Below are 13,667 nucleotides of genomic sequence, written 5' to 3' on the forward strand. Positions count from 1 at the left end.
CTTAGGATTAATTTTGTTTGCTTCTGCAGTACCAAAACCCAGAGAGATGAAACACAAGGGTCAAGATGTAAAACACAAAGAAAAGAATGGTTAAGTAGGTGGCAGTTTTTGTAGGTTTGGGTTTTTTTAAACAGATTTAAAAGCATTTAAGAGCCATCTGTTAAGCACAGCCTCTCAGTTATAGAAACATAAGAATATGAAAAATTTAACTGCTTTGTCTTCTGTTCTTTAAGAAAGTTATTAAAAATTTCCAATTCAGAATTCACTATAAAATAGTTCCCTCCCACATGTTCAACTCTCTCCAATAGGCAAAAATCTTGATTCAAGGAAATTTTTAAGTAATATAATTTATTGCCAATTAATACAACTTACAATCACCAATTCTAATATTAAGAAAGAGAAAACAAGAGATTTAAGCCACAAGTAAACACCTTTCATTCCCTTTCTGCAGGCAAAACTTAAACCAAACACTTCTCCTCCTCCCCTTCTTGCCTCCCTTATTTCCCTTATTTTTGCCACAGGTGCCACAGAGTCTGTCCCAGCTCCTGCACATTTACCTTTATAAATCAACAGTGGATCAAGCCCCATCCCAATACTAATCAAAGAGAAAAAATGATAATACAAAGAATAAAGAAGCTGAAGCTAAGGGCAGTGAGCTGTGCAACCCATTACACATAGAGGACTAGGCAGCTGCAAGTGTTGTACAGTCAAACTGCTCCCTTACAGCTGCAATGGATTAATGGATTCTCCACCCATCCAAAACACAGAGTATTTCCTAAACACAAAAATCATTTGGAAACAAACTCTTTCATGATTTAAATAATATGTTATCAAGAAAACAATTAACCTGGAACAACATACAATAATCCTCTAGCAAGAAGTACCCCAGAAACTGCAACACAGCAAAGGAACAGAAGGAAATCCAAAGTTTTAAGCTAAAGCCTAAACACAGATTTAACAGACCAGTAATGCTAATTGAAAGCTGCTCAGATGTTGAAATTGGATTTAAAACCTACACAAGGAAAGTAAAAAGTCTTTTATCTGAACAGGCCCATTTGCCAATAGTGACAAAATACTCAGGGGAAAGAGAGTAAAGGAACAGACAAGTCCTCCCAATCAGAAACAGCTTGTTCGGGATATTTCTTTCTCTAACACAATAAACATTGAAGTAACTTCTTTAAGACTCTTGTTCAATGGTACATGACAGAAATCCCTTACAAACACAAGAATGAGGAAAAATTCCACAGATATTGAAGATCTGAGGCAAACTTATCAGGGACACGCTGAGGCACGAGAGACTCTTGTGTTCTAATCTGTAGCAATGTATGAACCATTGGATATTTATCTTCCAATAACTCACTGATCATCATCCTATCACTCCTTAGCAGAAATGTTCTCAAGACAAAGAGACAGCAGCCAGGGAGCAGGTGAGTTACTAACAGCTTCTTGCCAGAGGAAAATCAGGAACTGAAGTAAAAAATTAAGAGACCTCTGTCAATTATTTCTTTTATTGCAACTATACAGACCCCACAGTAAAGTCAGTACTTTAACATATTCAGATAATGGATAAAAACTTGCTTTGAATATTATCTGCTTAGCATCTATTAATACTCAATGAAAAAAAGCATTTGACAGATATGCCTGTTGTGATGAGCAGCAGAGGCAATTGTTTTGGTTAATTTAATAAAGTCAAAACAAAGAATACATCCTTGGTGGCATAAAGAAGTTTGGCATATAATATGGTCATAAGTACCTACAACAGGATATTGATTACATTAGTGCATAATACGTCTTGCAAAATGAACTTTCATAGAATCATATAATGATTTGAGTTGGAAAGAATCTTAAAGATCATCCAACTCCATGCCAACCATATCCTGGGCTGCATTAAAACGAGCATGAGCAGGAGGATGAAGGACCTACTTCTTGCCCCTCTACTCTACTGTGCTCTCCTGAGACCCCACTTGCAGCACTGTGCGCAGTTCTGGTGTCCTCAACATAAGGAGGACATGGAGCTGATGGAACAAGTCCAGAGGAGGCCACAAGGATGATCAGGGGCTGGAGTACCTCCTGTATGAGGACAGGCTGAGGAAGTTGGGGCTGTTCCACCTGGAGAAGAGAAGGTTGCGTGGAGACCTCATAAAGACTGAAGGGGGCCTATAAGGATGCTGGGGAGGGACTCTTCATCAGGGACTGTAGAGATAGGACAAACCTTTGACTATTAAGGCTTCTTAATCAGACAATAAAAACTAAAACCCAACAACAGTTGTACAATCTGCTATTTGTCTGGTCAAGATCTGTCCCCTCAAAAAATGAGAACATAATAATGAATCACCACACATGTGGACGCTATTGGCAAGAAGTGAAATAAGAGGCAAATGGGCATTTTAGAGCAGTTTAAAGACACCCTCAAAGGCACCAACACGGGTGAAAATTATTTTGCCTGGAGCCATGAATATTAGCCAGGTATTCATTGGTACCTTACTATTGGTAAGGTATCAATAGTACCTTAGAGGCATCATCATTTTTCTCTCCTTGCCTTATGATGTTCTCCTGGTGTTTTCTTCTGTTTGTTTAATGGCTCTTCCCTACATCCTCTTAGCAACATCAAGATCAAGCATCAACTTACTCATGAAATCACTAATAACCTTACATTATGGTATATATTTGCCAAGACTTTTCCTTTAGGAAGGATACACATAGGTAGGCTATAACTTGCTCTTAACGTTGAGTCATCCAGATTGAAGACAAAATAATTGGTTCCAGCTCAAATCCAGTCCAATTATCGGCTTAATTAGATATGCTCAGCATGTAACACCATCACTTCCTTTCAGCAGCATTCACAGGAAGCTTTTTTGCTATTAATAGTGTCTGCTACAATAACATTATAGGCAGGAACTCTTAGTGAGGTTTTAAATGACAGCTCAATGTTCAGAACAGGGATCACCCTCCTGATTTCACTTCTCCTATGGCACCCTCTTTTCTAGTGAAGCTTTCTAAGCTCTTCTGTGAAAGCTCTTCCAGAAGCTCTAAAGTGAAGAACAGCAAAAATCCATAATACATTAACACGAGAGATATCAACACGATGCACTTCAACACTTAAGAGGGCAGCAGATGCTTTCTGACAGATGAGAACAGTATCTTGCTTCAGAATTTTTCTGACTCCCAAATGAGCCACAGAAAGCCAGCATGTCAGCCAAGCAGGAAGAAAGAGGCGAGTTAAAGCACTGCTGTTAAGAGCAGTGGTATTAGAAAGATATGTTTATTTCTTGCAGAGGAAACTTTTGAGCCCCCCTCATGCCCTCTCCCCTTCTGATTTCAGGGTGTATGTTAGAAGAAATCCCAGTTTCCCCTTTCATTTACTTGTGTGAAAAAGCAGTGGCCTGCCTGGCTTGGGCTGTTCAAAACCTGAGGCAGCCATGCTCCTCAGCATCTGCTGAAGTCAGCAACACACAGGAGGAATGAATCGCCAGCAGGCAGCTGCTCCTCACAAACCCCTCCTATGCACCTCACAGGCTCCTTTCCCAGCACATCCTCCTCCCCAGGCCTGCAGAGCCTGCACTTGTGGAAGCAGGGATCCGTTCCAGTTCTTTGGGATGAGCCATGCCAGCCAGGAGGGGAGGATGAGAGCAAAGCAGCACATCACCCAGCACAAGCTGGGCAAGTTTATCCAGCATGGGTGGAAGACATTTTCGAGCCCCACCAGGAAGCCAAAACAAATGAGGTCTTTCACCTTACATAGGAAGTTGGAGGAATAAATCTTCCCTAAAAGAAATGGTCGGAAAAGAAAGGGCTTATCATTAATCTTTACTGGGCTAAGAAAACACGCCAGCAGACTTACACAGCCAAGATGTTTCATATTACATTTGAATTATGCAGAAGAATAGCACCAAACAACTGGTAATTATGGAACAATGTTAACAGTACAGAAGCATTTTTACCACGGTATCATCTAACACTCAAAGAGATCATGGTAGAAATCACACTTGAGCCTACAGAAGCAAAAAAGGAGATGCCAAAAGCCTCCCATGAACAGAAGGCTTAAAATGAAATCACAGTACAGGACAGAACGTTGTTGGAACCAAATTTAATGCTCAACTTCTGAATTCAAGACTTCAGGTTGCAGACAGAGATGGTGGGATGGGTGAAGTGCTACCCCCAAGGAGAATAGAGAACTTGACTTGTTTAGCTTCTCAAAACAGGCTGAGAATTTGTCTTCAGATACACGAAACATGTAACACCAAAGCTGAAGGCAAGCAACTCAGACAATGGTAGCACAGAGGAAAAAGTGGTCATAAAAAAATAGGGAATATATGGAGCAAAAGATTCCTGAGCAGAAAAGAAACAGCCATCCCATAGGAGTAATGGAAAATTGCAACTTACACAAGCTTTAAGGAAGTCTTTCATATTTTACGAATGCCCGTATGACAGTGAGTTGTCCTGCAACAGGGAGACCCTCCATGATCTAGAAGTCCTGAGTCCAAATTACTTCTGTGTGGTTCTGAAGTGCAGATGCTTTAATCTGCTGTGTTTGAGCAAGTTTTGTTCAGACTCACTTATAACATGAAAACTGCTCCATGACAAGTTGAAAGCACTGGCTGGGTCTTGTTCAGTAATGCAGTCTTCATCAAAACTCAAAACCTACTTCAGTTGTTCAGGCTCTCTTATCTAAATAACCCACCCTCCAAACACACCAGCTCCGCAGCATCTTGGCATGTTCCACATCCATCACCTAACTGATATATCCAAAAGAAACAGAATTCAACGGTTTTAGCCCCTTTTGCTCAGTAAAAGGAAGCTTCTGCTATCCTACTTTGGCTTCCTACATCCTGCCCCTAACTGCCTGTTAATCATTTGGCCAATTCAAACAAACTCTATGGAAGGGAGAATGCTACATCCCAAGAAATTCCAGGAAAACAGAGGCCAGAACAAGCTCATTTCTCATCACCCCCGAGGAAGTGATGCACTAACTCCACAGCTGCATTTTGACCTTTAAATGAAATTCCCTGTGTTTGCTACCCCTTGCCTGGCTAGCAAAGGGCTTGCAAGACAGCTCAAGGTTTCCTGCTGAGCAACCCATAAGGGAGATAGTAACCTCACTGCAGCAAAACAAGAGTCTGCAGAAAAGCCACACAGCACTTCTAAACTGCACCCGTACAGTCCCTTCATAAGCTGCATTTAACAGACATCCACTTAAGAAGCATAAAGAGCATTTATCTCAATAAGTCTTCTTTAGAAAAGTAAGACATATGCATCTTTATTTACCCTTTTTCTCACAGTAGACAAAACCAGCCATTTACCACAGGAAAGCTGTTTACCTCTGCTAATTTCATGAACATTTCCCATTCATTTCCATAACTAAAGCAAGCTGCAAAACAAACATCTCTCCTTCATCAGCCTTGCATTTTGATCTTATCTACTGAAACAAACAAAGAACCAAACAGCACAAAAAAAAAACTCTTGCTGAAGAAAAATAAGGTTCTGCCAGCAACGGCAGAAGTGATTTGTTTCATAGTCACATCGCTCCCAGGACAAAAATGCTACCGAGACCTGCAGACAAGTGTAAGCCTATACAGAAGAACAACCCCAGCTGCATTCCTCTCCCTCCCAAGAGAGGCCCAAGCCAGACTCAACCCCATCTCCCCAAGAACCCGCAGCCCGCACCTCACCACCCAGAGACCTCCCAGGCCTGGCGTCCCTTTGCCCTCCCCACGACAGACCTCGTGGGGCACATCCTAAACGCCTCAGCCCCCCCATAGCAGCATGGGGGGGGGGGGGGTGCGGCCTGGCCCAGGTGACCCCCGAGACCTCCGGGGACGCATAAATACCACTGGGGCCCCCAGACGCTGGTGCCTTGGCGCCTCAGCCGCTTCTCGGCGGCGACAGAGGCCGCTGAGGCGCCTCAGACGGCGAAGCCCCCTCCGCGCTACCACGTCCCCCCGAGCGCAGGCCCCGCCGCACCGGCCCTCACCGCCGCACCGAATAACCCCCACCCGCCGCCGGCCCCGCCGCCTCTACCTGCGCCGGGCCGGGTGCGGGCGCCTCGGCTGCGCATCGGGGCGGGCAGCGCAGCCCCGCCGCAGGTAACGGCTCCGCGGGACCCGGCGGACGGAGACGAGGGGGGGAGAGGCGGGGGCGCCGCGGCACGTGGCGGAGCGCAGCCAATGGGAGCCGAGCGCGGGGGGCGCGGCGGGGGGGGGGGAGCGGGGCCTGCGCGGCTGAGGGGAGGCAGCGCTGAGGAGGTGCGGGGCGGACGTTGTGGCCCGTGTGGTGCTGCAGCGGTTTAGCTCCGCAGCCTTTAATGGAGTCACTTCCCGAAATTAACGCTTTCCAGGCCTTTATTTCCATAGGAAATCGTAGCCTTGGGGTTATTTTTCCCCAAGGGGTCGAGCGGGGGGGATCCGAGGCCTCCGTCACCTCAGCCCCGCAGCCCCTCACTGCTTCATCTCAGTGTGCAGCGCTGTGTGCGGTAACACGGGATCAGACCCCAAATGACAGCTGTTTTAGCTGCTTTTATTGTACCTTTCCCTCCCGGGAGCTCGGGTGCGTGAGGGTTGTCAGGCCTCTCCACAGCCGCCTCGGGGAATCGTTTTCCTGACAGAACGCTGCCGCAATAAGCATGGAAACAGATCCGATTTAGCGGTGGGATGTGTAGAACGGCTGCTTGAGCTGCAGGAGAGGAGAAGCAACTGTAGATACACCTGATCACGGATATAGGAGTCACCAGCTGAACCACAAAGGAAAACATAAGAGCTGAAAAAAACACCGGAGCAGAGCGAGGAAGCCAGGCACCGGCTGCAGGAGACAGATGGTTAAGCAAGACAACGGATTAAGTCATTGCAGATTGAGGCATTGCAATACAGCGCTGGCTAGGAAAAAGTATTTTTGATTTGTTTTTTAATATCTGGGTTATTGCTATGGTACCTAAAAATTGCTCCCCAGCCTAGATGATTGCTGCAAAACAAGAACAGCATAGAATCATGGAATCTACAGTTGGAACGGACACCAGCAATCATCTGACGTGCTCTTTCATGGAATCAAAGAAACAACATAGAATGGTTTGTGTTGGAAGGGAGTTTAAAGCTCATCCAGTTCCAACCCCTGCCACGGGCAGGGACCCCTTCCACTGGAGCAGCTTGCTCCAAGCCCCTGTGTCCAACCTGGCCTTGAGCACTGCCAGGGATGGGGCAGCCACAGCTTCTCTGGGCACCCTGTGCCAGCGCCTCAGCACCCTCACAGGGAAGAGCTTCTGCCTAAGAGCTCATCTCAATCTCCCCCGTCAGTTAAAGCCATTCCCCATTGACCTGTCCTTACAGGCCCTTGTAAAAAGTCCCTCTACAGATTTCATGTCAGATCCTTTAGGCACTGGAAGCTGCTCTAAGCAGAAGATGTAAATAAAGACCCCAACTGTGCAGCCAGGCATGCACAAGGGTGTCCCAGGGCCCATCACGCTGGGAAACAACCAGGCTTTGCAAGCAGCCTTGAAGAAGAGTGGCTGCAACAAAGAGACATTATAGTAACTTCTTTTACAAATGTGGGAGTTAGCAGATCAGAAACAAAACCTTAATAGATCTGAGAAAAAAACATCATTGTAAGAGAAAATACGGCATCCATGGGGAAGAAAACATGAAAAAGACAAATAGCAGAAAGCATTTCAGAACATGTTCACTTCCACCAGAGTTTAAAAATGCTAGAAATAGATTAAAATCAGTTTTCAACTGCTATATTTCCTGCTGAAAGCATGTCACTATGGCAGCTTTGACAATGGTAGTGTAATGCATTGTGGCAATAAATACGTTTGGATGTGGGAGCTGACAGAGGTGTGGACCATGCTGCTGCTGGCTCCTGCTGCTGCTGCATGATGTGGGCTCTGAAACACTGCTCTTTTGTGAAGGGAGGCAGTGGATCAGTGATGGTCTGGGGTTTGGATATAAGACGTACACGCAGTGGTGTGCACGTAGCTCACACTGCTGGGTAATGCTGGAAAGGTGGATGGGCAGAGAGGCAGCATCTCATCAAACATTGCACAGTAATAGCTCCCACAATCTCTGAGATCTGTAGTTATGGACTTAATGATTCTCTGAGACATTTAGATGCTTAAATATACGTGGAAAGGGGGTTTTAAGTGTATGGGGGCACTTCTCTGGAAGTGGGAGTTACAGTTCTGGAAGCTCCACAGCATTTATCCTCAGTATCTTTATTTAATCAAGCCTGAGAACACCATCCCCTTAGCATCAGCACCAGCTGCTAAAAGAAAATCATTTATTTGGGTCTGGTTTTAGATTTGTACATACCTGTTATTTTCTCAGTTTTTTTTTTCTTTTAGAATTGCCTTCTTACCTATATTGCTATTTTAATTGTGAGCTCTTGTCTAGCTGTTTCCACAGAAACCTTACTCTTCTGTAGAACTGGGCCCCTGGATGCCTTTCATTTTATATCAGTGAATAGGATCAAGCCATGGCTGAATCAGATCTCAGAGATTTCAGCTCTGAGCATAATTAGGGCCATGTAAGAAAGATGTGTTCCAGTTCAATCATCAATTTTGTCTTCTAGGAAAGACCCTGAATCATAAACACTGCTGCTTCCCATGTTCCTGCTTTGATGGGTGAGGTGAGGTAAATCATCCCTTTAAAAGAATGCTCCATTTAAGTAAATGGCTCTCCCTTATTACCAGTCTTTGCAATTATTCCTGTGGCACAGCTCTAATGGTTTTATTAAGCTGTGTTATGCTTTAATGTTTATTCTGATTGACGAATGAATTGCAGAACAGTGACACTGCTGTTGTACTACAATAGAAATGCTTATACAGTCCCAGTGTCCTTCACAGGAGAAGCGTTTTCTCAACAGAGTGCTTTTGTAACTAGGTGTCTGTTGCTAAAAATGCTGTTTTCCACAATAATTTTAAAAAGTGACATACCTGCTGGGGTTAGACATCAATTGTATACCTAGAACAGTATATGTGATTACATCAGTCATCTGTATAAGTGGGATTTGCCCATTTTGCATGGAGGACAAAGGCAAAACCACATGGATAACGTAGAATCGTAGAATCATAGAATCACAGCATGGTTTGGGTTGGAAGGGACCTTAAAGCTCATCCAATTCCAACACCCTGCCATGGGCAGGGACATATTCCACTAGAGCAGCTTGCTCCAAGCCCCGTCCAACCTGGCTGAACACTGCCAGGGATGGGGCAGCCACAGCTTCTCTGGGCACCCTGTGCCAGCGCCTCAGCACCCTCACAGGGAAGAACTTCTCCCTAATATCTAATCTAAATCTAATCTTCCAGTTTAAAGCCATTCCCCCTTATCCTGTCACTACCTGCCTTTGTCAAAAGCTCATCTCCAGCTTTCTCTTTGTCCCCTTTCAGCACTGGAAGCTACTCTAGGTTCTCTCTGGAGAAGAACAAGCTCAGCTCTCTCAGCCTGTCTCCGTAGGTGAGATGCTGTAGCCCTCTGAGCATCTTTGTGGCCTCCTCTGGACTCACTCATCTATCTTTTTTCCACTCTCCCACCTAGAAGATGATTTCTTCTGTTACTGGATATGAAAGAATCTTTGCGCCAGCACTAAGAAATCAAAATACATTCTAGAAACAGTTAAGGAAAAGTAATGAAGATAGGACTCCACTGTAGAAATCCACACATCCCAGCTAAGCTAATAGAGAACCAGTTACTGGAATCGTTATGCAGGGGGTATGTATGCATATACCCCCTTGCCATGAACAACACATGAAACTATGACCTGCCTGTCTTCTTTCACACTGAGGCCACAGCAGTATTAATCTCAGTGAGAAGATAACCTCAGGTTTTGAAAACTAATCAGAAAAGTCAACAATCAAATTTGTTCTGTATTATATTGCTAGATGTAAAATAAAAAGCAGAATGAGGCATGCCAGGGGATGTTGTATTTTAAACAAAGCTTAGAGAATCTTCCAGTTACCAGTTAACTCTGTCGATAAATCAGATTGAGTCTCAGTGGTTTGGAGTCCCAGAAATAAATAGGGAAACTGCAGTGCTAGGACTACATCACCAAGCAAAAAAAGTGGGGAGATTAGAGGGCCTGCAGGGGAGAAACATGATCATAAGGACTTCAATAACTCAGCCCTGGGTTGGGTAAGTGCCATGGGAGGGGGTAGTGCTGTATCTAACTGTTTAGAAACTGTTCTTGACTGCTAGCTGAGAAGCCAGCAGAGGAGAAGCAATTCCTGTTTTGGTCCTAAACAGTGTCATAGTAGTAGTAGTAAAGAGCTGCTCTGTAGAAATCCAGGATTCCACACCCGTGTAGTACCAAGAAAAATAAAATCAGCAGTATTCTGCTTTCTATCAAAAAAGAGAAGCAATATAAAACAAGACATTAAAAGGGGCCTAAAAGGAACATCTAAAAGAGGTAAGTCTTCACAAGTGGCATGGACAGTGTTTAAAGCTGATGTTCTGGGGACAGAACCAATGCACCAGAGAAAAAGTATAAAAGGAAGACTGAGTAAAAAGCATGGTAAGGATATTACTGGATGAAGAAGGGTTCCTTCAACAAGCTGTATCCAAATTAGGAAAAGAAGGGACTAGAATCTGTGATGGCTAAATACAAAGTCATGATAAGCAGCCAGAAGGAGGTTCTAGGGTCAACTTGCTAAAGGTACAAAAATAATAGCATGTCTTTCCTGGAAAGATCAGGGAGCCAGGCAGAGTTTGTCTGCTCTGTGAGGCAAATAGATTGTTTAAGAAGCAGCAGAAACATCTGGAGAAGAGACAGCCATAAAATAAAAGCCAAATGAATTTTTGCATTTGTGAGTGGGCTGGATGAGTTTGGGTAAACTCCAGTACTGGGAAGCGTCTTTAAGGGGAGTAATTGGTAAAACATGTCTCAAATTAAAGTGTAAGTATAAAAGATGAAGCAACACGTTAGCAAAATGAGCAGTAGCCAACTGCTGAGACCAGATGTTGTTCAACCGAGAATTTTCAAGCAGCTCAGAGATGAAGTGTCCCATCCCTGCAAGTTGTGCCCCATCCCTGCAAGTTTATGCCCCATTCCTGGCAGTGTTCAAGGCCAGGTCGGACAGGGTTGGATCAATCTGCTCTAGCGGAAGGTGTCCCTGCCTGTGGCAGGCGGTTGGAAGTGGATGAGCTTTAAGGTCACTTCCATCCCAAATCATTCCATGATTCCATGATGATTCTATGAAGTAGTTCAGGTACTACTGCCTCTAGCTTCTCACTTAAAACTGCCACGACATCAGGGGGCTCTGGTGCTCATGCGGCACCAGATTTTTGAAAGGATTTCAGATAAGATTTTGGAAGCTGTAGCCCCAGGAGCCTGATATTCTTACTAGAAAAATAAGTAGTGTAATTATGGTAAAGACCAGAAAAGACTTAGTGGGCACTGGAAAAGATGACACATTAGGGAAGTCATTAATGGCTTTTTTAAAGCAAATTAGTGTCTCAGAAATCTGTCAGCTTTCTATGAGGAAGTCAACAAGCTTATGGACCACAGAAGATTCAATTAACCGCCTATGATGATTTCCAAAAGCACTCAGTAAGACTCCTCCCAAAAGGAAGTAAAAAAATAGGTTGCTAATGGATATGAAACATGGACAAATAACTGGTGGAAATGGAGGCGAACAGTGATTTATAAAATGTGTTGATGGTACTAAGCTTTTTTGGGCAGGATTAGCAGAAAAACTATGAATGATTTTATGTTACTGATAGATATAGGGACAAAATGGCAGGTGAGATTAAATGAGATAAGAAAGGGTAACTGGGGAAAAAAGCCCTAACTCTACATGTATACTAAGGAAAAAGGCCTTAATGTTATAAGGTGGCTTGTGAAGGCATCAGCTCAGCAGTGACCAAAATGGAAAAGGAGAACTGTTAGGATTATCATTAAAATTTATTAGGAGAGAAAAAGAGGGCAAAAGAAAAAGAATCAGCATGCCATTGTATGCCCTGTTGCATCCACATTTTGAATTCCCCATGCAGTTCTAGTATCCCCGTCTCAGAAATAATACAGTGGAACTGGAGCATGGTTAACGCAATTGTGTCTCTGCAGTGGAGGGAAGATAGTATCACAGGCTATATAAAATCTTCAGTGGTCCAGATAAAGAACAGGAATCAAGATTGTTCACTAACTTATCAGACATGAAAACTGAGGTACATCAAATGAAAATAGAACTTGGAAGGCTCACAACAAATGAAAGGAGATAATGCTTCTTACAGTCTGTAGTTAAGCTAGAAGAAGTCTTTGATTCAGGATACTGTGGATACCAAAACTTTGCATGGGCTTAAAAAGCACCTAAAGAATCATCAAAGGCTCTTGATCTGGCTCAGCAAGTTCCTGACTTGTAAGTTGCTGGAGCTGGAAAGGTATTTTGGGGAAATACAGAACGTGTTTGCCCTGTTCTTGTTCTCTTCCTACTCACATCTTATCAACCGCTGGCAGAAGCTGCTGAGCTAGATGGAGCTTTCATCCAACCCAGTATCTGGTTTTATGTACTTACGATTATTTTAATGCAGTGATAGTGTTACCTTCCAACCCCAGCTCATCCAATCATTAAGTAACTGTAGAGGGTTTCTGCATCTCCTTTTTGTCTTTGCCTTAATTCCTTCACCATTCCAAGTACTTCAGTATTATGTTCAAGCCCACATGCATTTTTGGCACTGCTCACTACTTTGAAAACCGTATCTCATTTAAAGTCTTTAGTGTGTTCTTCCCAGAAGCATTCAAAACAAATTACATCTTGTAGGTGTACTGCCTTTCTCACTTCCAGGGCAAAGCAGGTTGTCAGTGTGCAATCCTAAATACTTTTGCATTTTTTTGGATTACTGTGCAGTTTGTTATCCTTCAAACATGTATGTTGGCTTGGTGAATGAAGGGAAAACAGGATAGAAATATACCTCCCACATTAAATACTGCAAACAGGCTTAGGACTATTGGAATAAAGAAGTATCAATACAGACACGTAATCTGTCTCGACAAGGGACCAGATACAAGTTCTGTCCTTCTGAGTTTCTTTTTCCTGGAAGAAAATGTTTTCATGCAGTTCATATCATTTTAAGTCTATTAATAATTGTACAAAGTCTTAACAGCAGAGATTGTAATGTATATATTAATAATGCATTTGCAGAGAAAAACATATTAATGCTTTCCTAAATGCTCAATTAAGCAATTACCTAATGCTACAAAGCATTAGTAATAGAGAGCAAGGATAACCTTAAATCATTTTACGAGACTGAAGATGTCTGAGAGTTTTTCTAAGAAACCTGAGAGATGAGAGCTCATGGAGTGAAGCATCTGAAAGGCAAAGAGCACCCAGCCTGCTGTGACAAACAGCCTGGAGAGTGTCATAAGCTCTTTCTTTACTGCTTCTCTGGCCAGGAGGCATAGCTCAGCCACAAGGCTGTCTGTGCGCTGCCATTCCCAGGGATATTAGGTATTATCACAGCAGCCTGAGCCAGAAGGCAGACTTTTCTGGCTTCTTTCTTCCCCTTCTTTCTCCTTTGCCCCAGCCCTTCCTGGCAATGTCCATGTTAAGATGGAAACTGAATCAATCTAAAACACGAAGCAAAAGGAGCAAGTCTGGATTTGTTCAGCAAGCTTTCATTTGTCTTTTTTTATCCTAGACCTTTACTAATTCCTGTGCAGCTCCTGGAGCAGTTACCTTTGAAATCCAACAAAAA

General features: G+C 43.5%; 1 protein-coding gene across 3 annotated transcripts in view; it reads right to left on the reverse strand.

Annotated features, from left to right (window-relative positions):
• Positions 1 to 6,131, reverse strand: part of ST3GAL5 (ST3 beta-galactoside alpha-2,3-sialyltransferase 5) — a 30,085-nt gene extending 23,954 nt beyond the window's left edge. Inside the window, exon 1 of one of the 3 annotated variants that reach the window (XM_065661340.1) lies at positions 6,019 to 6,131. In XM_065661340.1, the coding sequence (XP_065517412.1) occupies positions 6,019 to 6,055 (37 nt within the window). In that variant the 5' untranslated portion in view covers positions 6,056 to 6,131. Of the gene's footprint in view, positions 1 to 4,383; positions 4,804 to 6,018 lie in introns of those variants that run through there. The other 2 variants (XM_065661333.1, XM_065661349.1) reach the window with 2 other exon arrangements.
• Positions 6,132 to 13,667: the final 7,536 nt, after the last annotated feature.

This window comes from Lathamus discolor, chromosome 1 (genome assembly GCF_037157495.1).
Source record: "Lathamus discolor isolate bLatDis1 chromosome 1, bLatDis1.hap1, whole genome shotgun sequence".
NCBI lineage: Eukaryota > Metazoa > Chordata > Aves > Psittaciformes > Psittacidae > Lathamus > Lathamus discolor.